We start from the raw sequence: 25795 nt of genomic DNA, 5'->3' as shown, positions 1-25795 counted from the left end.
TTGGCCTTTCCTCATGACGTAGTGTCCTGTGCCTATCCCCCCCTCTCCCTCTCCTTTTCCCCTCCCTCCTCACCCCCCTCCCCTTCCCCTCGCATCCTTGGAAGCAACAATTAAGCAGCTCTGGGATAAAACACACAGCCCGCGGGAGCACGGGGGCATTGCTTCAAGAGATGGCAAGGCAGGCAGCTGCACCCTTCCTCCCCGGAGTCCTCCTCCTCCTCTCCATCCTCCCGGCTACTCAGCAAGGAGGTAAGGAACGAAAAGCTCCTTCCCGTACCCTGGCCAGCGCTTCGCTCCGGTCCTGCGGGGACCCTCCCCGGGCACCGGGGCTGTGACACCCCCACCCTTCTGGCAACCCCTCGCCTGTCCCTCGCCTCTCTCCTGCCCCGGCGGCCCAGCCGCGAGCAGGGACAGTCACTCACCTTGCCCTGCCTTGGGGATATCCCCGAAGGGGGGTGGGCAGGCCCCCGTGGATGTATGCCACCTCCACCGAGAGCTCTTCGCTCCCCAAACCGGCGGGTAGTTTGAGCCCGGGTGGGACAGGATGTCACCGAAGGTGGTGGCACGGGAAAATCGGTAACGGCACCTCTACATCAAGCACTTGTGAGAGGGAGGCTGCGAGGGGTGTCCTAGTGAGAGGCTTGGGGGCATGAGAGGCTTGGAGACACGAAAGGCTCAGGAACACGCAGGCAGGACACCAGGGGTGGTCACCGAACTCCCATGGGACTTAGAAGTGCGAGGGGCCGTGGGGAGGTGGCAGCTGTCACCCCGCGGTGCGATGGCAGCAGGAGCTGTGGGCGGTGGGTGGGTGGCAGCATCCCGCTGTCGCTGTGTGCGAGCTGCTGCTCAGTGTGTGGCCGCGACAGTCCCGAGGCTGCTGCAGCTGCAGAGCGGCTCGACTCACCCGAACCGCAGGCTGGGGATGCCGGGGAGCCCTCACATGGCCCCCACCGCCCTTGTGCCACCAGCGCCGGGTCCCTGTCCCAGCGCGGTCCCAGGGCTGTGTGCCAGCCCAGCCCAGGCTCACGCAGGTGCGGCACACGAGGCCGAGGCAGTGACAGCCAGCGCAGGGATCTGTGTCCCAGCCGTGTGACACAGTCCAGCCAGCACAGCCGGTGCCTGCCCGGTGACCAGCTCCTGTCTCGGCGTCAGACTGGGAGCTGAGCTCCCACCCAGGCAGAGAGAGCAGCTGAGCACAGACTCAGAGCTCCCACTGCAGTGACCAAACTGGGCAGAAGGCTTTGAGGAGGTGACAGCACGACCAGGGAGGGGACAGTCACCTCCAGAGAGCCGTGTGGTTGCGTCAAGGAGAGTGTGTGATTGGCCACGGGGTCGGTGCTGGAGCTATCATGCAGGACTTGTTGGACAGAGGATTGAGCACCAGAGGAGAGGGGCAGGATACCATGGGCAGTGCCAGGGCTGTGTGGGCACCAGGGCAGCCACAAGCTGGACCACCTGTCACCAAGGGCATAGCCCTCAGCAGCTCAATCTGCCTGTGCCCTGCAGCTCACAGGACCCTGACCCTGGGCTGGCTTGTCCTGGCTACGCAGGCAGTGGGACGCCAGAGCTGGGAGCTGCCTGGGAAGCCAAGCTGCTGGTGGTGCCTAATCCTGCTCAGGATGCTGGATGGGATGTGCTCAATCCTGGGCACTCCATCACTGGCAGTGAGAGAGATGTGGCTTGCTGATATAGGCTGGCTTTGTTCTGATCCTTCAAGCCATGGCCAGCTGGGACAGTCTCTGGAGGACTCAGTGAGACTCTGCAGCAGTTTATGAGCAGTTTGGGACTGTTGGCCCCACTGCAGGCCCCGGCTCAGTCCCCAGGGGTGTTTGCTGGTTTGGGAAGCAGCTCACAGAGGAGGTGAGCTGACTCTGGAGCTAGTCCCAGTGCTGGTAGGACACAGGAGAAGGCTCTCCCATGGAGGACTGGGCAGTGTCTGCAGCCTGGTGTCTCAGCCTGCTTCTGGCACACCAGCCCTTGGGGACAGAACTGACACAGAGGCACAGTGGCACAGTAGCGCAGTGGCACAGTGGCACAGTGGCACAGTGGCACAGTGAGGGGGGATCACAGGGTGCTGGAAATGGTCAGACACATGTCCTCCAGCACTGGCTGCCACAGTGCAGCTCCAAATCATCCTGCAGGAGAGGGAACCCTGGGAGATCCCAGGGTTGAGGGGTTCATACCTAGACTGTGACCTCAGAGAAGTGCCAAGGGGCTGAGCTGGCAGCACTCAGGAAACCCTCAGCAGCATGTCAGGATCAACCTCTGGGCCTCTGGCCCTGGGGAACAGAGTTGTGCTGGCTCTGTGGGGACCTGCACAGCCAGACACAGGTCACTGCAGGCGGAAGGTGCTGTGATTCCCTAAAGGTGCCAAGTGCAACCTGTCCCAGCATCTGGAGCAGGGCATCCGTCCCTCAGTGCTTCCATCTGTCCCTCAGTGCTTCCATCCATCCCTCAGTGCTTCCTGTGTGACACCCTCAGGAGGGACGAGAGGGACCCCAGGGAGGTCCCAGCCCTGCAGGCTCTGGGTCCATGGGGAGTAGCTGGGGTGGGTGCAGAGGGGCAGGCACTGTGTGCCAGCACCCAGCCCGGGGCTGTGGGGACCCTCTGAGGACACCCAGTGTCACCAGGGTGGGGCTGGGATGGCATCTCCCCTTCCCAGCTAGAGCCTGGCCTGCCAGGGCTGCTCCCTCCCCTCACAACTGGCAGGGTGCAGCTTGTCTGCCAGCACTCAGAGATGAAAGCTGGAGCTTCAGGGGGGCTGGAGAGGAGCCAGGCCCCGGCAGCAGCCCCTGCTCCCCCCGAGCTGCTACCAGCGAGCTCGGCCCAGGATGCAGCACAGCTTCAAAGTCGCTTGGAGACTGAATGTTTCCATAACTTTCTCCCAAGAAAAAGAAAACAGTGGAATGAGGGAAGAGGGGAAATGGTGGTGGTTTTGCACTGAGGCTCCTCCCGGAGCGGGTGCCCGTGGGCGCAGAGAGGGGCTGAGGTATGAGGGTGTTCTGTGGTGGATTCTCCATCCTGGTCTTGGTCTCAAAACCTACACAACAGAGAAATCCTCTGCATTTCTGGCTCGTGAAGGGAGCTGCAAGCAGCAGTGCAGATGGAAATGGTGCAGCTGATCCAAACGAGATCGGAAGCAGCTCTGGCAGAGAAACAGCATGGATATCCACACCTGTGGATGGAGCTGTGAGGGGAAAACGTCCCATTCCCATAAACAAGGAGACTCCACACCAGATCCTGAGCACCTCCATGGCTCACACCCTGACACAGCTGGGGCTGCACGAGTGGCTGCAGATTCTTTGGCCCCTGGATTGAGAAGCCATCCCTGGGGTGGGATGCAGGCTCACAGCCAGCCCAGCACAGGAGACAGGCTGGGAGCCCAGGAAAATCCTCTTCCCAGGGTCCTGGCAGGCTCAGAGCAGAGGCAGCACAGAGCTCCTTCAGCGCTGGGAAACTGCTGACTCAGTCTCGCCTTCCCTGATGTGCCAAGGGAATGAGGGGAATGAGTGGAGAGGACAAATGGGAGCACACAGACCCCAAACTGGGCTGGGGACTGCTGGCCCTGAGGCTGGGCAAGAAGGACAAAGATGGCCAGAGCCCAGTGTGGTTACAGTGTCACCAGCGTGTGGGCTGTCACCAACACCTGTGCTCAGTGGTGCTGCCAGGGAGAGGGACTGGAGATGCTGGGGGGATCTGGAGAGATCCCCCAGCAGTGCCTGCACCAGGGAACAGCCCCAAGCTGGGCTCTGGGGGAGCAGCTTGTGAAGGAGTGTCCAAGGCAGTCCAGATCCTGCCATGCCTGGCAGCAGAGCTGGTCAGGAAGAGCTCCTGAAGGAAAGGTTTGTCCCCCCAAAGCCACTTGGCACCACCACCCAGCCTCCCATCCCACCAGGGCCATCCCATTTCCTGCCAGGCCTTGCTGACCTGCCCCCTGTCCATCTCCTGATCTGGGCAAGGAACAACAGCACACAGACCACCACAGCCTCTGCAGCCCTTCCCAATGTGTGCAGGCACGGGGCCCTGTCTCTGGGATGATGTCTGAGGGATGCCTGAAGTGACAGTGCCCCCACAGTGGGACTCTCCTGGCAGGAGCCCCAGTGCCCCAGGAGGGTGGTGATGATGATAAGGGCTGAGTTTGGCAGCGGTGGCTGTGGGCAGGTGAGACTTGGACGTTTCTGTGGTCCCCACACTGCAGGGATGCTGTGAGAAATCCTTGTCCCAGCTTCCTTGGGAGTCTGCATCAGGCAGCACAGACACAGGGCGACAGAGGGGTAGGGGAGGTCAGCCCGGGTCCCCTATTGTCACCCCAGCACCAGGGACCAACCCTGGTTTTGGGAGGTTGAGGCTGGGGAGTACAATGGGGGCTGAGCATCCCCTCCCGGGAGGGGACAGTCCCTGGCTGTGCCGCGGGGGCCCTGACCATGCCCGGCCCGGCTCCCAGAGGCAGCAGGGCTGGCAGGGAGAACTGGCGGTGTGTGGATGATTTGAGTTTGTTTGGAAACAAAGCAGCAGTCGGAGTTGTGTTTATCCAGCCTGGGGGCGGGTGGTGTGGGTGTGGAATGTGCCGGGAAAAGGAGCTGTTCTGTCACCCCCTGGCCGGGAAAAGGAGCTGTTCTGTCACCCCCTGGCCGGGAAAAGGAGGCATTCTGTCACCCCCTGGCCAGGAAAAGGAGTTGCTCTGGAACCCCCCAGCTGGGGGCTGGGCTGGGCCATGCCAGGAGGCTGGGCACGTGTCCCCTTTTATCCAAAGCACACTGGCAGAACCTCGGGAGAGGATATAGGAGGGCACAGGCCTGGGCCCTACTCTCTAGGGCTGTGTGATGAGTTCTGGCACGGCTCCTCCCCCTGCATGCTGCATCTCCAGGGATGTCCTGTCCTGCCATTGAGTGTCCCAACATCTCCTGTGCATGCACAGCCTGACACCCCTGTCACACACGGGTGTGTCCTGACACCATGGGGCATCCCTGTGGGGAGCTAGGCATCTCTGCCAGGTGCCCAGGACAGAAGGGACATGTGAGCAGGGCCCAGGGGACACCTTCATCCGTGTCATTGATGGGGCACAGTGCAGGGGCACAGACACCTCCCAGAGTTTGCCCCACATCTGCGATGGAGTTGTATAGCACAATGTGCTCTACCATGGTGTGGCAGCCCAGCCACCTGCCAGCCCTGCCACCAGCCTGTCACCCCGGGGTGCTGGCACTGCCCTGCCCAGCCCCTGAGCATTGCCCAGCCGATGGTGGTGCTGCTAGGGCTGGGCCACTGCATGCACCCACCTCCCACGCTGCTGGGGAGGCCACTGCAGGTCCTCAGGCCCCAGCCAAAGGGTCTCCAGTGCCGTGCCCCCTGGCTGCTGGCTGCAGCTTCCCACAGTGACTGTGGCCACAACAGCCCCTCCACACCCTCCTGGAAGCCCCCCTGCCTGGCTCTGTCCTGCAAACCCCGCCACAATCCCTGCCAGAAGAGAAGCTTCCCTCTGCACTGCAGTTCCCTTGTGTCCCCAACCCACTGCAAGTCCCCAGCCCACCCATCAGCCTGGTGGAGCTGGGAGGCCAGCTGGGGGTGGCAGCCTGCTGGCCTGCAGAAGACATGGCACTGCCATTGTCCAAACCAGCCAAAAAACCTTGTTGTGGCCTCTGAGCATGAGCTGAAATGTCCTGGAAAGTGCTGGCATCTGCGTGGTGACCCCAATGTCACATGGACAGGCAGAGGGACATGGGGACGTTCCATGGGTCTCAGCAGTGTCGCCCCAGTCTGTCAGCCCAGACCCCACTGGCCTGAGCTGGCTCTTCCCATTGGCACCTCAGCAGACAGGACACATTCAAGGATCCTTGGGGATCCCAGAGATGCTCAGGCATGGCTGGGACCAGCAGGGACTGTGGGAATCAACTGGGACAGCACCAGGTCTGTGGTCATGCCTGGACCCATCCCCCAGAGCTGCGTGAGGCTGGAGGTGATGGAGACAGCCCTGGCTGTGGCACGGGGCAGGAGCTCAAAGCAGAACTAGACAGTAGCCAGCCCCATGTCCCTCCCTCCTTCCCTGGCAGGGCCAGGTCCTGCTGACTCCTCCACCGAGGTGCCACACCTGGGTCCCAGCTGGGACCACCAAGCCCTGTCACCACCATCACCCTGGGCAAACAGGGGTGCAAGGAAAGACAGGGACCTGCCCTCGAGCTCCACATCCCAACTCCTCTGCAGGGAGCAGCAGGGGAACCAGGACAGCCCCCCACTCCCCTGCCTTGGACCTCTGGGGGGATTTTAACAAGGGTCTCTTCTCTTGCAGGGGTTCCTGGTGCTATCCCAGGAGGGGGAGTCCCGGGAGGAGGCTTTTTCCCAGGTAAGGGGGCCCAGGTACCATTGGGAGGGGGCATCACCCTGTCTGCAAGGATGGGCAGATGCCTGGGGAATCCTTGAATGCCTTTGAGACACCATGGAAGGCTGGGGACCTGTCAGCTAGGGTCAGGTGACATGAGGACACCCTGTCTGGCTGCTCATCATGGACTCCCCACGCTTTGGGGAAATGACTGAGGGGCAGTGTCAGGCTTACCCTGGGGGCCCCTAGCCCAGGGCTGGCGCCTACACCCTGCCTCTGAGGTGCCCAGAGGTCACAGCCTGTTCCCAGAGCTTCAGTCAAAATCCTGGGGACATCCTGGTGGGGGATGGCCCATCCTCTGACACCCATGGGACCCTCCCTACCTCCCCAGAGACCCCTGGGAGCAGCTGAGTGCTCCCAGGGCAGTGCTCAGACTGTGCCCTTGCTCACAGGTGCTGGAGTTGGAGGTTTGGGAGCAGGTGAGTGCTGGGACCCCCCTGCCAGACTGGGCTGGGGAGAGGGGCAGGATGCCCAGTAGATGTGCCTTGTTTGGGCAGAGGGTCTGCCCTGTCCCCCGTGTCCCCTGCCTGGGGATGCTTGGAGGGAGGATAGCGCTGACCCCTCTCCCTCCACTCGCTCTCCCCTAGGACTCGGGGCTGCAGGAAAACCTCCCAAACCAGGTAAGAAGCCCTGGCTCTCACCACCTCCAGGCACTCCAGTGGCTGGGATCTTTCACAGCCACTGTTGCCTTCATGCTGCTCCTCCATGACCAAGGGGGACTCCGCAGGCCAAGGCACCCAGCTCTGCCCTGCCACACTAATCCTGCCACAGCCTCCAGGAGCCTCCTTCCCCCACCTGCTTCAGCACCACCCTCTGCTCCCAGCCCCCGCAAACCACCCTTTGGGAGTGCTTGCTGCCTGTAAAGCGGCACCAGAGCTGGGGGAGGAGATGCAAAGAGATGCCGGGAGGCGCCTCCACCTGCCTGCTGTCGGGGCCAAGCAGCTTTTGCAGGGACTCCTGCAGCCCACGTTGGGCTTTGCCTGGCCTAGGAATGCTGGGGAGAGGGGACATGACCAGGAGAGAGGGGACATGCTGGCAGGAGGATGTGCAGCTGAAGAAGGCATAGCTGGAGGGCACAGCTGGAGCTTGGGGCAGCAGGGACTGAACATGCAACATCTGGGGCCAAGGGAAATTATGGAATCATAGAATGGCCTGAGTTGGAAGTGACCTTAAAGCTCGTCCAGTTCCATCCCCTGTCATGGACAGGGACACCTTCCACTATCCCAGGCTGCTCCAAGCCCTGTCCAACCTGGCCTTGGGCACTTCCAGGGACGGGACAGCCACAGCTGTTCTGGGCACCCTGTGCCAGGGCCTTACCACCTCCAGAGCAGAGAACTTCTCCTAACATTGAGTCTAAATCTCTCCTCTTTTGGTTCAAACCACTCCCTCATGTCCTGGCACTCTCTGCATGGTGTCTGTTGATCCCCATGCAGAAATACTGCTTCATTTCATCAAATGCTGCCTGGGATCCCCTCCATGCCCATCCCAGGGGTCCCTACTGTGCCCAGGGCAGGGGCACCCCATGCCCTCGGCCCCCCAAACTGGCCAGGCTGCGCAGTGGGAGCTGCAGCCCAAGGCGGGGGCCAGCAGCCTCCGTTTGCTCAGATTTCAGCTCGTGGAAAGAAAAACAAGGCCCTTTATTTCGTCGTAATTAAAACCAAACGCGGGCCGGCTGCGAAGGCCCAGCCGGAGCGGTGTCCGCGCCCGGAGCCAGCGGCTCCGGAATTTGCGCCTGGAGGGAGCGAGGGCTGATGAGCCCCAGATGTTGGAAGGCAGCGCTGGCCGGAGACCCAGGGACTCATTCCTCAGCCATAAACAGTTTGGTTCCATCCCCTTGTGGCCTGGCAGGGTAGGGGATGGGTGAGGCAGAAGGGATGGATGGAGGACCCAAGTGCTGGCAAGGACATTTGTCACCCATCCCTGTGCCTGTCCCTGGGCTGTTCTCCCATGCCCCACTCCTCTGTCCCTCTGGGCCTGGCCACCACCTACCTCACCACCCCACTTCTCTTTCTAGGGGTCGGAGGACTTGGGGGACTTGGCCCCCTTGGCCTGCAGCCAGGTGAGCACTGACCACTGTCCACCCCTGCTCCCTGGGGCAATGTCCCCAGAGACCCATCCTGGGGACAGCACATCCCTCGTCCCCACCTCCACAGCTCTCCAGAGTGTGCTGGATGGGTCCCATCTGGGCTGGGTGCCCTTCCTAGACCTGAGGGACTGCAGCCACCCAACAGGCAGCCCTGAGGTCCCCCAGCATGGTGACATCGGCCACAGTAGGGTGACCCCAGATGAGAGGAGGCACCTGGGGTCCCCGCAGGGCTGGCAGCAGGGAGACAGTGCCTGCAGGTGGCCAGCCAGTGCCTCCAGGGATGTCAGCACCCACTGCAGGTGTTGTGTGTGCCAGGTGGGATGTGGATGGGAGCACAAACTTGGGGGATGCAGGACAGGGCAGTGCCTGCTAACGCCGCCTTGCCCAGCCTAACGCCAGCCCTGGCACTGCCACGCAGCCCCCACAGCTCAGCACCCCCTGTGCCCACCACGAGGGCAGGACCCCCTCTTGGCAGCTGTTTTTTGGGGATGCTGATGCTAGTTGTTCTCCCCACAGGTGCTGGGGGTCTGTTCCCTGGAGCCGCCTTCCCCGGGGGGGTGTTCCCGGGAGCTGCCTCGGCTGCGGCGCTCAAGGCTGCTGCAAAAGCTGGTGAGTGCTGAGGGGGTCTGGGCAAGGTGCCCCGGGGCTCGGGCAGCCCCCAGGGACTCTGGGCCAGGACGGGTTTCCCCTGGAGCCGGGGCTGCAGGCAGGAGCTGATGCTCTCACTGGGCTCCCCAGTGACTTGGAGGGACCCAGGCGTCGGGGAATTGGCCAAACCTGAGCCCCCAGGAGTAGAGACCACCCCTGGGACCCACCCCTGGGACTGCCTCAGGGTGTCCCGTTCACCCCCCAAGGGCCATCCTGAGCTTGTCCCTTTTCTGGGTCCGTTCCGGCCAGCCGCAGCCCAGCGGTGGCAGCTCCCCCGGTACACTCCTCTTCCCAATGCCCCCAGGTGCTGGCATTGGAGGCGTGGGTGGAATTGGTGGTCCTGGTGGCCTCGGGGTCTCCACAGGTAGGAAATACTCCTTGCTCCCAGCAGAGCCAAGCCTGGGGCAGAGCTGTCCCTGGCGTGGGCAGGAGCGGGGGCTCAGGGGTCTGTGCTGCCCGCAGGTGCCGTGGTACCGGGCGCGGTGCAGCCCGGCCTTGGCGCGGCAGGGAAACCCCCTAAAATACCAGGTAGGTGACGGCCCCGGCAGCGGGGCCGGGGCGGGGAGCGACTCCATCCGGCCCCTCATGCCTGAATTTTTTTTTGCTTGCAGGTGCTGGGATTCCTGGAGCTTTTCCGGGTGGTGTGCTCCCCGGTGCAGGTGAGCTGGGGGTGCCCACCCCACCGTCAGCACCCCAACCTCCCAAGTGGTGCCTGCCCAGTGCCAGCAACCCTGTGGGGAGAGCACCCTGCCCTGCTGCCCTCTGCCTCCCGCAGCTCCCTGCAGCTTCCAAACCCCTTGGCTGAGGTCACAGTGACATTTCCACTGTGCCAAAGACATGGGGGGGACCCAGCATCTCCATCCTGCGCCAAGCTTGGTGGGAGCAGGCAGCATCAGCACTGGGAGAGGAGCTGGCACAGCCACCAGGGCTGGCGGTGTGGGAAGGAGGGGGAGGAGGTGGTGGGAGAGAGGAATTCCTAAGTGCAAAGTAATTTGGAGGAGAAAACTTGTGAAAACAAGATGTTTCGACACTGTCCGAAGTGTGTTGCTGGTCAGGAATGTCTTTTCCATGTCTGAAAAAGCTTGAATTATAATGAAACACATTTGTAAGAGGGGAAAAAGAATCCCAGACCAAAAGGAAACTCAAAACCCAAAAACCCAACCCAAATGACCGCAAGGCCCAAACACTGCCTGCTGCCCCTGGAGGGCTGGAGAGCCCCATCTGGCCCCAGGCCACCAAGCGTCACCAGGGCAGAGAGCACTGCCCAGGCCTGGCTGGGGCTTTGCTGTCACCAGTGACACTGCTCTTGAGTGCCATGTTCCCTGCAGGCTCTGTTCCGCAGGCAGCTCCAGGCCTGCAACAAATCCCTCCTGGCAGTGGGAGGTGCAGGCAGCTGGCACAGGGTGGTCCCAGCAAGCCCCTGAGGATGAGGGTGTCATGGGTGACAGGGATTTGGGAGCTGGGTGTGCGGGTCTTGGGTGCCAGTAACATCCCAAGGCCTCAGCTCACCCCTCTTGTCTCTGCTGCAGGTGTTCGCTTCCCTGGTGTGGGGGTGCTGCCTGGAGTCCCCACTGGAGCTGGAGTCAAGCCTAAAGCCCCAGGTATGGCCCTTAGTCCCCTTGGAACACTGGGGTGGGTTCAGGGCTGGCTCCAGCTTGGCACTTAAGCCTATCCTTTGAGATCACAGCCCTACAGGCCACTTATCAGGGAAGCCAGCCTATGGCTGAATTCATTCAGGTTAATTTACTTCCAGGAGTGGCCCAGGACTCACATGGGTGTCTTTGTGTTTCCTTTTAGGAGTTGGGGCCTTTGGAGGAATCCCTGGTAAGTGTCCCATCTCTCTTGCCTGTCCTTCTCTTCCTTCCCAAGCCTGCTCCTCACAGCCATGGTATCCCCACACCAGAAGATGCCTCAGGGCTTCCCAAGCCACCCACTATCCTCTGCCAGGGTGCCCTGGGGCACTCCCTTCTGTCCAGGACTGGTGGCAGCTGTGGCGCGGGCTCCAGGTGAGAGTCTGCTGTTGGTTTGCAGGACTGGGAGGTTTTGGAGGTCAGCAGCCCGGTGTCCCTCTGGGGTATCCCATCAAAGCTCCTAAGCTCCCAGGTAAGCTCCACAGCCAGCAGAGTGGCTTCACTGCTGGTGAAGGATCCCCAGCAGTGTCATGAGAAGGACCCGCCGTTCCCTGGGGCTGAGGCATGATGCCCACAGGTCCCTCGGACCTGCCAGGGCTTGTGCTGGCCCTGGGACAGCAGGACAGAGCCAGGGGCTCTGCTGTGCTCTGCCTGTGGCAGCCCCATGGGCAGCTGCTGCGGTGATGCCTGTGGTCTCGCCCCTGGCTCGTGTGGACAATGCTGTGCCTCTCTCCAGCTGCTGTAAGGTAGGAAAGGTCACATTTTGGGGACATTCTCTGGGCCAGGCCACACTCGGATGTCCCTGCCAGCTCCTGCTAGCACCAGGCACAGCCATTGCAGGGACAGTCTAGTTTCTGTGGCTCCTGGGGTTGGGTTGGGCATTCACCTGCGCCAGGTGTCCTGGCTCAAGGAGCTATAGCTGAGCCCACCTGAGGGTCCAGGCAGGTGTCCCTCCCCACTGCCCACCTGGACGGGGCTCAGCTTCAGCCCAGGTCAGCCTAGGGGAGCTCAGCACCCCTTTCCCAGCCCGGGCTGCTCTGCACACTTTCCAGCCCTGTGCCAGGTGCCAGCTCTACCTGTCCCTGGGCAGCCATGCCCAGGGAGGGACAGTGGCAGGTTCTGTGCCCTCCAGGAGCCATGCTGCCACCTGACTGCTCCCCAGTACATCCTGAGGAGGGGGGCAGCCACATCTGGGCAGGGCCCCCATCCCTGGGGTGCTGGGGAGTGCAGTAGGGATCTGCATTCACCCAAACAAGTTGCTGGGGGCAGGAGAGCCTTAGTGAGATGAGCCTTCCCTGGGCAGCATATCCTAGCCCAGCACATCCTAGTCCAGCTCCAGTCCCAGCAGCTCTGCTGACTTCCCCTCAGCAGGGCCCACGGCCACAAGCAGCAGCAGGGATCCCTGGTCTGCTCCAGTTTCCTGCAGTGGAGCAGAGTTCAATCCTTCAGGAGACTCGGCCCCACTGCCAGCAGACCCTGCCTGGGTCCTGGCCCCAGGGTAAGGAGCAGGACAGTGGGGTGTCTCCAGACCTTCCTGGGATGCTGGGGGATGCCAGTTTGTCACCTCTGAGGGCTTGGGGCTGGCAGTGCAAGGACAGACTCTGCTGCTGGCTTTGGAGGCTCGTCTTGATGCTGCAGGTGGATCCAGGGCTGCCACAGGTGGGGTGTCCCCTGCTCTGTCTCCACTGCAGTAGGTGCAGGTTGAGAGGGGATGAGGAGACAGTAGGACAAATAACATTTTAAGTGGAAAATCATGTCTTTAGATGACTTCCTCCTGTGCTGTCCCCACTCAGGAGGTGGCCCTGGCCCTGGCGCCCACCTTGCTGGAGGCTCAGTCTGAAGCTGTGGCTGAGGTCAGCGTCCCATTGATGCTGTAGGGATGGGGACCACTCCCTCATCCAGCTGTGTTTGAGTGGCATCAGTCTGTGCAGAGCCCTTCCAGTGTGTGCGTCAGCCTGAGCATCCCTGGCAGTGTGGGTGACATTCTCATGGGCACAGCCCCAGGGCTGCCTTCCCATCCAGCTGGGGGTGGTGGGGCAATGGACTTGGACCCGCCAAACCCTTGGAGACCCAGGCTTTGGACTTCCGGCCCTTGGAGTCACCTCCATGTGTGTCACCCCTTTTCCAGCTTTAGGGTGAGTGAGGTGCTGATAAGGTACCCCTGATTGGGCAAGGGTGGCCCTCAAGGTGGGGGACACGTGGCACAGCTCACTGTGAGCCTCTGCCCACCAGCACCACTGTACTGCTGTGGGACACCATGAGATAGCCCAGCAGGATGGAGGGAAATCTTGTCCCCACATGTTGGCTGCTGGGAGGGAATGTTGTGTAGTGCTTGAGGAGATGCCACGAGTAATTCCATCCTGGCTGCAGGCAGCCACATCCCTGCCCACAGCCCCCTTGCTGGAGGCAGCCCCACCCTGCATGCAGCTCGAGGTGTCCCCCCAGGAATGTGGCAGGGCTGTTGCCAGCAGAGATGAGAGCTGTGAGCTGCTGGCTGCAAGCCCACGGTCCTCACTGAGTCAGGGACATCCCCGCGCCATTCTGAGTGCTGGGATCTGGCTCTTTCGCAAGGAGATATTTTCCTGGCCATGATGTTCCAGCTCATAATCCCTCCCCATCCCTTCGTACCGACCTCCTAACGAGGTCACATTTCAGCCGAGGCTCCCAAGCCCTGATTCCAATTAAAACCTTTCCTTCGGAGCTGGCCAGGGTGCAGCCAGCTGGGTACAGCTCTTGCCGTGGGGCTCCTGTGGGACCCCTTGGAGCAGGGTCATGGGAGGTTCCTGCAGAACCAGCTTCGGGTGCCACAGCACTCGGCCAGGGCTCAGAGGGGGCGGCTCTTTCAGTCACTGCTTTCAAGGTGAGGGACAACAGCATCTCCTGGCCCAGCTCCACCACGGGGTTTGTATCCTGGAGGATTCACTGTCATGGATGGAGCCCCTGGGCTGGTGCCGCACAGCTCTGGCAGAGCAGGGCCATGCTGTGGGGCAGAGGGGACAGGGCCAGCAGCAGCCAGGTGTTAACCCCCCTTCTCTCCTCTCCTCTTGTCCTCAGGTGGCTATGGACTGCCCTACACCAATGGTAAGTTGCTCCGTGGTGAGTACTTATGTCCTCAGTCCTCGTGGCTCCACTGGCTATCACCATGATTTTGTGGCCACCGACCCTTGGGGTGGTGTGAGGGATATCCCACTCCCAGGGCAAGGTAGTCCCTTGGGGACCTCGTGCCTTGCCCTTGGTGGCTGTGAACCAGCCTGGGAACTCAGCTTTCCTGGCATCCCTGGGAGCTGTTAATCCACAGGATACGTCCTGAGCCACTCCAGCTCCAGACAGGGATGTTTGAACTGGGATCTCAGGTGGGGAAGAGCTGGCTTTGGCATCCCCCCTGCATCCTCTGGCACCAGGGGGAGGAGATCCAAGGGAGCTGCTCCATCTGTCTCGTTGTCCTTCCCCTGGCCAGTGCCTGACCTGGCTGTGCCGCTGTGTTGTGATTGCAGGCCTCAGGCCCGGCGGGATAGGAGCCGGTCTCCTGGCAGGAAAAGCAGGATACCCCACCGGGACAGGTACACTGCGACTCCAGGGTGGGGACTGGCACGGGCATGGCAGGGAAACACGCACCCTGTCACCTTGCTGGCCCCCGGACGGGTGTTGGGCACTGTCTGGGGACTGCAGGGACAGCCTGGAGGGGAGCAGCACGTCCCACGGGAGACGGGGACAGCTGCTGGCAGGAGTGCCCGGTCCCCAGTGTGCCTGTGGGGCGGGGCAGCTGAGGTGGGAATGGTCTTAGGACCTCAGTGGCTCAGTGCCCGTGTCCCTTCGCAGGGGTCGGAGCACAGGCAGCAGCAGCGAAGGCAGCAGCGAAACTCGGTGAGTCGCCCTCTGTGGCACAAACACCACCCATCTCCCCAGCAGGGAGCTCCCTCCCCTCCCTCCCTCCCTGCCAGCCCCGCGGATGCTGGTTGTGTCCCCGTGTCCCCGCACCACCGCTGACCGCGCTGTCCCTGCGGCAGGAGCCGGTGTCTTGCCCGGGGTTGGCGGCATCCCAGGAGTCGCACCCGGTGTCGGCGTCGGCGTGGGCGGTGTCCCAGGAGTTGGAGGTGAGGCGGTGCGAGGCCTCTGCCCTGGGCCTCGGAGGGAGTCTCCTTCCCTTAGCCCACATCCCTGACTCTCTCCCGCTATCCCGACAGTCGGAGGACCGGCAGCAGCGGCGGCAGCAGCGGCGAAGGCAGCGGCAAAGGCGGGAGCTTTTGGTGAGTTCCTGCTGCCTCGGACATGGCTCGGCACAGGGAAGAGGCGTGCATCGATGCCTGGGGCTGTGTGGCTCCACAGCTGACCCGGCTGCTCCTATTCTGTCCTCTGGGTACTCTCCCTGCCCCCTGTCCCGGCCCAGCAGCTTTTCCAGCAGTGATGAAGGGCTGACAGGCCCCTGGGGATGCAGCAGCCTGGCATAGGGCAGAGCATGCCCATCACACGTGGTCTCTCCATGAGATGTGGGTTTGCTGTGCCAGGTGCCAGAGGGGTGGCCAGGGACGTGGTGTCTGTGCTGAGCTGTCCTTCCCTAGTGAGGGCTGCTCCTGGTGACACAGATCACTGCTGCTCCCCTCCTTGGCTTTCCGTGGGAGAAAAGTGAGGAGCAAACTACACATTGGTGCATTCAGGGAAAACGTGCCAGCCCTGGGACAGCTGGGATGTACAGCCACAACCTTGGGGGACCCTGGGAATCCTCAGCATCCTGGGTGGCCAAGCCCCTGATAGTTGTAGGGAGCTCGGAATCAAATTCCCAGATGCATCCCAGGTTCCCTGAGGAGTTGATTTAAGATGAATGAAGAGCCAACCATAAAGCGAGTGCCCAAGAGACTCCTGTGACCCTGGAACAAATTGTGTCCCCACCAGTGGCAGAGTGGGGCGTTTGCGGGGATCTGACTCTCTGCTTCCCTCCAGGTACAGGGGCAGTGCCCGGAGTTGGAGGTGTCCCTGGCTTGGTACCTGGTGTCGGAGGTGTCCCAGGGGCCGTGCCCGGTGTCGGAGGTGTCCCCGGGGTGGCAGGTGACTGTTCCAGGAGCTCTGTCCCCACGGCCCAGCTCTGCAGGGCCGTGGTGACTGAGGGTCCCTGTCTCCCTTGTCCCCAGGGGTGCCGTCGGCAGCAGCAGCAGCAAAGGCAGCTAAGTACGGTACGTGCTGTGCGGGGCCCCAGCCCCGGGAGCCCTTCTGCCCTACCCACCCTGACACACAGGGGGTGCCCAGGCACGGGGTGTCCCCTGGGATCACTCCTGATGGGGAATGGGGAACGCTCAGCCCAGCTCCTGGCTGCTCCCACCTGGGCCTGGCTCCATCCCCAGAGCAGGGCCTTCTCCCTCTCCAGGGGTTCTCCAGGCTGCTCTGTGGAAGTGAACAATGAGCCCCAATTCATGGCTTTGGATTTAACTGAATTCTTAGATTTTGCACCCATTCCATTTTCCAGCAGCTGATGTATTGCAGGATCTGGTGCCCAAGGGCTCGGTGCTGCTGCCATTAGGGCAGAGATTCCTGACAGAGGGGCCCCTGCCCCAGGTCACTATCCTCCAAAAACTTGCTGGGGTTCAGAAACACATCCAAATGGCTCTAGCAATCCCTGCCCTGCCCCACTGGGGTCTCTCCTGGATGAGGCCGTGGATGCTCTGCTCTCCAGGGCACGATGAGGAGACAGAGCCATGGCAGGACCCAGCTTTGAGCTCTTGCTGCAGCCAGCTCTGACTTGTCCCCTCTTGTTCCCGGCAGGCGCCGGTGTTCCCGGTGTCGGTGTGGGCGGCGTCCCCGGCCTCGTGCCCGGAGTTGGAGGTGTCCCTGGCTTGGTACCTGGTGTTGGAGGTGTCCCAGGGGCAGTGCCCGGCGTCGCAGGTGTCCCCGGGGTGGCAGGTGACTGTTCCAGGAGCCCTGTCCCCATGGCCCAGCTCTGCAGGGCCATGGTGACTGAGGGTCCCTGTCTCCCTTGTCCCCAGGGGTGCCGTCAGCAGCAGCAGCAGCAAAGGCAGCTAAGTACGGTACGTGCTGTGCGGGGCCTCAGCCCCAGGAGCCCTTCTGCCCTGCCCACCCTGACACACAGGGGGTGCCCAGGCACGGGGTGTCCCCTGGGATCACTCCTGATGGGGAATGGGGAATGCTCAACCCAGCTCCTGGCTGCTCCCACCTGGGCCTGGCTCCATCCCCAGGGCAGGGCCTTCTCCCTCTCCAGGGGTTCTCCAGGCTGCTCTGTGGAAGTGAACAATGAGCCCCAATTCATGGCTTTGGATTTAACTGAATTCTTGGGTTTTGTGCAAAATCTGTTTTCCAGCAGCAGATATGACACAACATCTGGAGCCCAGGGGCTCAGTTCTGCTGCCATTAGTGCAGGGATTCCTGACCAAGGGGCCCCTGCTTAGAGTCACTGTTCTGCTAAATGTGTTGGGATTGTTGGGATGGTAGGATCCATCAGGTATAACCACCCTAATGGAGCTCTGTAGTGATGAGGGGCATGGCCAAACAGCAGACACACCTCGAGCTTGGGCCCAGTGAGGAGGCAGAACTGGCCTTGAGGCTCCATGCAGGACTGGCTTCCATGGGCTTCTCCAAAAGGGGGAGCCAGCAATTGGTACCTCGCCAGGTCCCATGGACCTGCTCTTCCACCGTAACTGCAGAGCCCTGGGTGACCCAAGGAGGAGACATGGTCAGTGGCAACTCTCCTTTGAGGCTTAAACCATGGATTGCCATCTCTTCTATACTGTGTACAAAAAAATCCCTCCACAGGCCCAGAGAAGGATGGGACTCAGGAGTTCAGGAAGGAGCTCAGTAGTGGGTGCTCTGTGGGGAGATGCCTCTGCCTAGCAGGGTCCCATGAGGACAAAGCCCTCTGGCACTCAGCCCTTGCAGAAGTGACACGATGCTTGTCTGTGTGCCACTAAGGTGTGCCAGCAGGTCCAGGCTGTCAATGCCCTGGGCAGCTCCCCATTCTGACCAGTGCCCAGACTCCCAGCCCTCCCAGACACCTGTTGGGGAGACCCAGCCACATCTCCTCCATGGCCTGTCTGGCTGCAAGGTTGATGTCCCAATGACCCAGCCACATCTCCTCCATGGCCTGTCTGGCTGCAAGGTTGATGTCCCAATGACCCAGCCACATCTCCTCCATGGCCTGTCTGGCTGCAAGGTTGATGTCCCAATGACCCAGCCACATCTCCTCCATGGCCTGTCTGGCTGCAAGGTTGATGTCCCAATGACCCAGCCACATCTCCTCCATGGCCTGTCTGGCTGCAAGGTTGATGTCCCAATGACAAGGAGCACCTTGGGCCCCTGTGATGATGAGGGTCATTGTGGTCCCTGTGCTGGTGACTTCCCAGCAATCACGGGGCGGATCCCTGCCCTGCCCCACTGGGGTCTCTCCTGGATGAGGCCGTGGATGCTCTGCTCTCCAGGGCACGATGAGGAGACAGAGCCATGGCAGGACCCAGCTTTGAGCTCTTGCTGCAGCCAGCTCTGACTTGTCCCCTCTTGTTCCCGGCAGGCGCCGGTGTTCCCGGTGTCGGTGTGGGCGGCGTCCCCGGCCTCGTGCCCGGAGTTGGAGGTGTCCCTGGCTTGGTACCTGGTGTTGGAGGTGTCCCAGGGGCAGTGCCCGGTGTCGCAGGTGTCCCCGGGGTGGCAGGTGACTGTTCCAGGAGCCCTGTCCCCACAGCCCAGCTCTGCAGGGCCATGGTGACTGAGGGTCCCTGTCTCCCTTGTCCCCAGGGGTGCCGTCAGCAGCAGCAGCAGCAAAGGCAGCTAAGTACGGTACGTGCTGTGCGGGGCCTCAGCCCCCGGAGCCCTTCTGCCCTGCCCACCCTGACACACAGGGGGTGCCCAGGCACGGGGTGTCCCCTGGGATCACTCCTGATGGGGAATGGGGAACGCTCAACCCAGCTCCTGGCTGCTCCCACCTGGGCCTGGCTCCATCCCCAGAGCAGGGCCTTCTCCCTCTCCAGGGGTTCTCCAGGCTGCTCTGTGGAAGTGAACAATGAGCCCCAATTCATGGCTTTGGATTTAACTGAATTCCTGGATTTTGTGCAAAATCTGTTTTCCAGCAGCAGATATGACACAACATCTGGAGCCCAGGGGCTCAGTTCTGCTGCCATTAGTGCAGGGATTCCTGACCAAGGGACCCCTGCCTAGAGTCACTCTTCTCCTAAATGTGTTGGGATTGTTGGGATGGTAGGATCCATCAGGTATAACCACCCTAATGGAGCTCCAGTGGGGCCAAGATACATGGCCCAGCAGCAGGGTACACTGGAGCTTGGGCCCAGGGAGGAGGCAGAACTGGCCCTGAGGTTTCACACAGCATTGGAAGTACATGTTCTTCTACAAAAGAGAGAGCCAGAACTTACCTTGCCAGGTATCAAGACTTTTTCCTTCATTGTTACTGTGGAGCTCTGGGAATCTCCATGAGGAGCCTTGGGAATCTCCACTAGGGGCCATGGCCAGTGGCTATTCTCCTTGGATGGTTGAACCACTGATGCCCATCATCTGTACAAAAGATCCCTCCACAGGCCCAGAGAAGGATGGGACTCAGGAGTTCAGGAAGGAACTCAGCAGTGGGTGCTCTGTGGTGAGATGCCTCTGCCTAGCAGGGTCCCATGAGGACAAAGCCCTCTGGCACTCAGCCCTTGCAGAAGTGACACGATGCTTGTCTGTGTGCCACTAAGGTGTGCCAGCAGGTCCAGGCTGTCAATGCCCTGGGCAGCTCCCCATTCTGACCAGTGCCCAGACTCCCAGCCCTCCCAGACACCTGATGGGGAGACCCAGCCACATCTCCTCCATGGCCTGTCTGGCTGCAAGGTTGATGTCCCAATGACAAGGAGCACCTTGGGCCCCTGTGACGATGAAGGTCGTTGTGGTCCCTGTGCTGGTGACTTCCTGGCAATCACGGGGCAGATCCCTGCCCTGCCCCACTGGGGTCTCTCCTGGATGAGGACGTGGTTGCTCTGCTCTCCAGGGCATGATGAGGAGACAGAGCCATGGCAGGACCCAGCTTTGAGCTCTTGCTGCAGCCAGCTCTGACTTGTCCCTTCTTGTTCCCGGCAGGCGCCGGCGTTCCCGGTGTCGGTGTGGGCGGCGTCCCCGGCCTCGTGCCCGGAGCTGGAGGTGTCCCTGGCTTGGTACCTGGTGTTGGAGGTGTCCCCGGGGTGGCAGGTGACTGTTCCAGGAGCCCTGTCCCCACAGCCCAGCTCTGCAGGGCCGTGGTGACTGAGGGTCCCTGTCTCCCTTGTCCCCAGGGGTGCCGTCAGCAGCAGCAGCAGCAAAGGCAGCTAAGTACGGTACGTGCTGTGCGGGGCCTCAGCCCCAGGAGCCCTTCTGCCCTGCCCACCCTGACACACAGGGGGTGCCCAGGCACGGGGTGTCCCCTGGGATCACTCCTGATGGGGAATGGGGAACGCTCAACCCAGCTCCTGGCTGCTCCCACCTGGGCCTGGCTCCATCCCCAGAGCAGGGCCTTCTCCCTCTCCAGGGGTTCTCCAGGCTGCTCTGTGGAAGTGAACAATGAGCCCCAATTCATGGCTTTGGATTTAACTGAATTCTTAGATTTTGTGCAAAATCTGTTTTCCAGCAGCTGATGTATTGCAGGATCTGGTGCCCAAGGGCTCGGTGCTGCTGCCATTAGGGCAGAGATTCCTGACAGAGGGGCCCCTGCCCCAGGTCACTATCCTCCAAAAACTTGCTGGGGTTCAGAAACACATCCAAATGGCTCTAGCAATCCCTGCCCTGCCCCACTGGGGTCTCTCCTGGATGAGGCCGTGGATGCTCTGCTCTCCAGGGCACGATGAGGAGACAGAGCCATGGCAGGACCCAGCTTTGAGCTCTTGCTGCAGCCAGCTCTGACTTGTCCCTTGTTCCCGGCAGGCGCCGGTGTTCCCGGTGTCGGTGTGGGCGGCGTCCCCGGCCTCGTGCCCGGAGTTGGAGGTGTCCCTGGCTTGGTACCTGGTGTTGGAGGTGTCCCAGGGGCAGTGCCCGGCGTCGCAGGTGTCCCCGGGGTGGCAGGTGACTGTTCCAGGAGCCTTGTCCCCACGGCCCAGCTCTGCAGGGCCATGGTGACTGAGGGTCCCTGTCTCCCTTGTCCCCAGGGGTGCCGTCGGCAGCAGCAGCAGCAAAGGCAGCTAAGTACGGTACGTGCTGTGTGTGGCCCAGGTTCACGTCCCTGCAAAACCTAGTGGGATCCTGGAATGCACGCCACTGGCTCTAGCAAGACACGGAACTTAGCCCTCTCCTGCCCTGCTTGGGTCTGTCCTGGAAGTGGCTGTGGATGCTCCACTCTCCAGGCCACAATGATGAGACAGAGCCTGAAGAGGCCCAACCTCTGAGCTGTTGCTGCATCAAGATCTGAGTTCTCCTGTCTCACTCCCTGCAGGTGCTGGCGTTCCTGGCATCGCTGGCGTTCCTGGTGTTCCTGGTGTCCCTGGTGTCCCAGGTGTTCCTGGCGTGCCTGGGGTTCCTGGAGCTGTGCCTGGTGTTGGAGGTGAGAAGATGGGCTGTCACCAGCTGTTGGGGGGATGCTGGTCTCAGCAATGCCTTGACTGTGTCCCTTGTGTCCCCACAGTGGGTGGCCCGGCAGCAGCAGCCGCAGCCAAGGCTGCAGCGAAAGCAGCGGCAATCGGTGAGTCCCCACTGTGAGTCCCCACTGTCACCACTGCCACAGCTGTCCCAGGGAGGGAGGAGGGGTGTTGGCACATGGGAGAGGTGGGGACACCCGGTGCTGTGGAGGTCAGTGGGATTCCTGCTGTGGAGTCTGCCCCCTTGGACACATCCCTGAACCTCTCTGCAGGAGCAGGACGCGTGCCCGGAGTTGGTGTGCCCGGAGTTGGCGTGCCCGGTGTTGGTGTGCCCGGTGTTGGCATTCCTGGAGTGGGTGTGCCTGGAGTGGGTGTGCCTGGTGTTGGCGTGCCCGGTCTGGTGCCCGGGGTTGGCATTCCAGGTGAGATGGTTCCCAAGGGATGCTCAGATGTCCCCAGCAGTGCTCACTGAATGTGTTTCTGACCCTCTCACTCTGTCCTTCAGGAGGTCCGGCAGCCGCCAAAGCAGCCGCCAAAGCAGCCAAGTACGGTAAGCTGGGATCTCTCTGGGGTTATGTCCTGTCTCCTGCTCATCCCCACTCCAGGCTGCTCCCCTGTCAGGACTGAGGCCCAGCAGTGCCTGCGGTCCCTGGGGTCAGGGTGAGCTCCCTGAAGGGCTGAATGTGGGATGAGGTTCTGGCTGTGTCAGGGCTGCTCTCCAGAGAAGTGAGCCCCGTGGAGTGTCCGAGTTCACCATCCAAACACATTCTCATACATCGCTCCATCCACACCCCATTCTGCCCACCCAACCACACCATCACCACCTCATTGTCCATCTGTACTCTTCTCTGATCATCCCTCTGTATCTCCTCCATTCGTCCATTCAGTCCACATCCATCTACATATCTATCCATCCATCCCTTCAACCATTAGTGCATCTCATCATCCCTCCATCTATCCGTCCACCTCGCCATCCCACCATCTCGGCATCCGTTCATTCATCCACCTCACCATTCATCCATCCTACCATCATTTCAACCACTCCTCATCCACCCACGTATCCATCTCATAATCCATCCACCCACCCCCCACCAGCCTGCCATGCCTTCTCGTCCAACTGCCTCTACCGTGTTTCCTCCCGAGCTGAAGCTCCAGTCCTTCTCTTTTTCCTTGCAGGAGCAGGTGGCCTGGCTCCTGGCGTGGGTGGTCTGGCTCCTGGCGTGGGTGGCCTGGTTCCCGGTGTGGGTGGTCTGGTTCCTGGAGTAGGTGGCCTGGTTCCTGGTGTTGGAGGTGTCCCAGGTGAGGAGGAGGAAGGTGAGGGTGAGGGCAGCATGGCTGGTGTGGGAGCAGTTCTGGGGGCAGGACAATCTTGAGGAGAACCTCAGCAGTGTCCCCTGGGGGGATGCAGACAAGGCCTGAGGAATGAGCTCTGCCTAGGTTTGCTGTGAGGTCTCACCAGGGTCACTGACCTCCCTCTTGCTGTCTCTTGCCCAGGTGTTGGAGGTCCAGCAGCAGCAGCCAAGGCAGCAGCCAAGGCAGCCAAATTTGGTGAGTTAGCCTCGGGAGCCCCTCAGTCTCCCTGCCAGCCCTGGTGTGGTACTGACCAGTGGAGGGGATGCTGGCATGGGCACCCAGGCCTGGCACATCATCCCACGTGAACACGGGGGTGATCACACCTGATGTCTCACCCCTCCTCCACAGGTGCTGGGGTTGGAGGGGTGCCAGGTGTGGTGCCCGGCGTGGGTGGAGTGCCCGGAGTGACACCTGGTGTTGGTGGCGTGCCTGGCTTGGTGCCAGGGGTGGGAGTACCTGGAACTGGCATCCTTCCTGGAGCAGGTACATGCTCTGTCCCACCTTTCTTGGGGACAGTGGTGGCTGGGAATGCTAAAAGCCACTGAGCTGCATGAAGGAGTGGCAGGGAGGGATGCAGGTGGTGGCACATGAGCATGATGTGGTGGTGACTGTCCTGTCCTAACTGTGATGTCCTCACTCACTTTGCAGGCATCCCCCAAGTAGGGGTGCAGCCTGGTGCTAAACCTCCCAAATTCGGTACGTATCCCTACTCCCCTGCCCCTGGGCCACCTCAGACTGTCCCTGGGCCATCAGGGTGCTGACCTCTTTTCCTATCCCCTGTGCGCCCACTGTACCCCAATGGCCCAGGCGTGGTGTTTCACCCGTGGGTGCAAAGTGCCACCTGGACCGCCTGACCTAGACTCACTGAGGACAGTTTTCTCTTTCTTGTGTCACGCAGGGGCTGATGCCCCTCTGGGTGCTGTGAGATGGGTGCTGGGGACTCCCAACATGGGTGCCAGTTCCACCCCAGCAGGCTGGGCAGTGGCTGGGGGGTCCTCCGAGCTGGGGGTGCCAGGCTGGGGGAGGACAGATGTTAATGGTGCCTCTCTCTGGCAGGTGTTCCTGGGGTTGGAGTCCCAGGGGTTGGTGGCCTCCCAGGTAAGTGCTAGCAGGAGCTGAGCCCAGGCAAGGGGGATGTGCAGACAGAGGGATGCTTCCCCAGAGGGGTGGAGCTGGAGGGATGCTCCTTCCATAGCGGGGCTGCCCGAGGAAGGACGGGCACACTTGGGACTGGGTGAGGAGCGGGTCAGACACTGCCCCACTGTCTGTCCCTGCTGGTGCTCACCCAGGCTACCCCTTGTAGGTGGCCTCGGTGTTGGTGGGCTCGGAGTTGGTGGCCTCGGTGAGTGATGCTGGTCCCGGTGTGGGGCTTCCCAGGGCTGGGCTGCAGGGAGCAGCAGCAGCAGCACTGGCGTGCTGGCAGAGCAATGTAAAGGAAAGGGAGTCTGTGGGTCACTTCTGTCCCCTCCTGGTCTCACCCCACACTGTCACTGTGCCTTCTGCCCTGTCCTGTTTGCCACCTGCCCTGTTCCCAGAGGTGATCCAAAGGGATAGCCATTGTTGAGCAGGGACTGAGGGCCATAGCACCAGCCTTGCCTATGCCATGTACTGTACCATGTCCCCAATGTGTGGAGATGTAAGTCCCTCCTGGGCCCCTCCTGAAGTGTCTGGCTGTGGCCTTGGGGCAGTGAGTCCGGGCAGCGGCTGCACTGGTGCCCCCTCTGACTTAGGACTCTTGTATCCAGGAGCTGCTGGGAAACCTCCCAAGCCAGGTAAGGGACAGCCAGAGGGCCTGGAGGAGTGACTCCAGTCCCTGTCCCCATCCATATTCTATGGCTGTGCTCACGCTCCCCACCCTCACTGGGGCTCACCCACCTGCAGGTTTTGGTGCTGGGGGGCTGCAGCCAGGTGAGTGCTGCAGTTTGGGGCTGGCAGTTTGGGGAGTGCGTCCCCTCCCCTGCCACACTCGTCCCCGCTTGCTGTCCCCACGCTGCTGCCATTCGCTGCTGGGCACGCGGCTGCCTGGGAGAGCACTGGGAAGCCAGAGGGTGGGACGGCGGCTTTTGCATCAGCTCCTGTCCCTGGAGTAAGCCACGCTGTCCCCAGTCACGTTAGGGTGGCACTGCTGTCACTGGCTGTCACTGGCTGTTGCTTTTTCCCCAGGGGTTGGAGGTCCCGGCTTCGGCGTATCACCGATATTTCCAGGTACCAGCCCCAGCTCGGCAGCTCAGCGCACCGCCGGGGGCTGTGTCGGTGCCCGGCGGCTCACGGGGCACGGCCACGGGCCGGGGAGGGACCCTGTGCCTCAGCTGGGGGGCTGGCTTGGGGGGTGCGGGGCAGAGAGATGGGGGTGCTCCATGCGTGCTGAGGGCTTCCCTCTCCTTTCAGGTGGGGTCGGCGGCCTGGGATTTGGTGGTGAGTATCCATCCCCCCTGAAGGACGTTTTGGGGTGGGGGGTGCGTGTCCCCGCGGGGGTCCCGCTCACGCCGCTCTGCCTTCCCGCTGCAGGGAAGCCCCCCAAGCCCTACGGAGGAGCCCTGGGTGCCCTGGGCTTTAGAGGTGAGCACGGTGCGCCCGCTCGCAGGGCCCTGCCCTGCCTGCGCCCCTCTGGCATCCCTGGCGGGTTGCGGGCGCAGGGAGGGCTCATCCCGCATCCCCCCGCAGGCGGAGCGGGCTGCGCGGCAGGGAAGTACTGCGGAAGGAAGCGGAAGTAACGCTCCGTCACCCATCACCTCATGAACTTTGGTGCTACTGCATGGTCCAGAATGTAAATCCGAAGCAAAGCTGAGACAACCCCTCCTCAAGCCCCCGGAGGAACCTCGCGTTCCCCGGCAGCGTCCAGCCCCCCCCCGCCCCTCGGTCCCGGCAGGGAGCGCGGAATAAACTGCGGGGAGCAGCCGTCCCCCTTGGTGCTATCGCTCTCTGCGGGATTTGGGGGGGGCCTGGGCTGTCGCGCCCCTCCCCAGCCCCAGAGCTGACCCCCGGGGGGACACAGGATGAGGGGCACCCCACATTGGAGGAAGGAAGGGAGGGAGGGAGGGAGGGAAGGGGATGCCGGCGGCGGGGGCTGTGCGGGGAGGGATGCTCCCGTCAGCTCGGCCCCCACCTCGGTCCCCGCGGTCCCCCCGGTTTGGGGGAGCCGCGGCCAGGAGGTCCTCGGTCCCTTCACGTTGCTCACTTT

At 62.0% G+C, this 25795-nt stretch overlaps 2 protein-coding genes across 11 annotated transcripts; both read left to right on the top strand.

Annotated features, from left to right (window-relative positions):
* On the top strand, window positions 1-21156 carry LOC117006072 (elastin-like). Of its 10 annotated transcripts, none has more exons than XM_033078339.2 (28): window positions 1-249; window positions 6284-6337; window positions 6766-6792; window positions 6961-6993; window positions 8388-8432; window positions 8976-9068; window positions 9412-9471; window positions 9570-9635; window positions 9719-9766; window positions 10637-10708; window positions 10905-10931; window positions 11139-11210; window positions 13793-13819; window positions 14233-14298; window positions 14558-14602; window positions 14746-14832; window positions 14923-14985; window positions 15677-15781; window positions 15865-15906; window positions 16493-16630; window positions 16714-16755; window positions 18249-18386; window positions 18470-18511; window positions 19799-19906; window positions 19990-20031; window positions 20615-20704; window positions 20735-20752; window positions 20836-21156. In XM_033078339.2, exons 1-28 carry the CDS (start codon window positions 171-173, stop codon window positions 20952-20954), a joined length of 1848 nt encoding a protein of 615 aa, XP_032934230.1. In that variant the 5' UTR covers window positions 1-170; the 3' UTR covers window positions 20955-21156. The 10 variants fall into 10 exon arrangements, with proteins under 10 accessions (XP_032934230.1, XP_032934229.1, XP_032934228.1 ...); XM_033078338.2 differs by having other exon boundaries at window positions 2-249; window positions 16493-16582; window positions 16613-16630; window positions 20615-20752; XM_033078337.2 differs by having other exon boundaries at window positions 2-249; window positions 18249-18338; window positions 18369-18386; window positions 20615-20752.
* Window positions 21077-25632, top strand: LOC117006073 (elastin-like; the record flags this gene model as incomplete). The annotated part of the gene is made up of 15 exons (XM_033078347.2): window positions 21077-21227; window positions 21309-21365; window positions 21534-21683; window positions 21767-21811; window positions 22438-22560; window positions 22756-22809; window positions 22963-23097; window positions 23263-23310; window positions 23671-23712; window positions 23918-23956; window positions 24360-24386; window positions 24778-24819; window positions 25003-25029; window positions 25123-25173; window positions 25279-25632. Coding segments are annotated over 15 exons (1041 nt in total), but the record flags the coding sequence as incomplete, so codon positions are not given.
* Window positions 25633-25795: the final 163 nt, after the last annotated feature.

This window comes from Catharus ustulatus, chromosome 22 (genome assembly GCF_009819885.2).
Source record: "Catharus ustulatus isolate bCatUst1 chromosome 22, bCatUst1.pri.v2, whole genome shotgun sequence".
Lineage (NCBI taxonomy): Eukaryota > Metazoa > Chordata > Aves > Passeriformes > Turdidae > Catharus > Catharus ustulatus.
The sequence above is the reverse complement of the archived record's forward strand: the minus strand, read 5'-3'. Positions and strand labels throughout refer to the sequence as shown.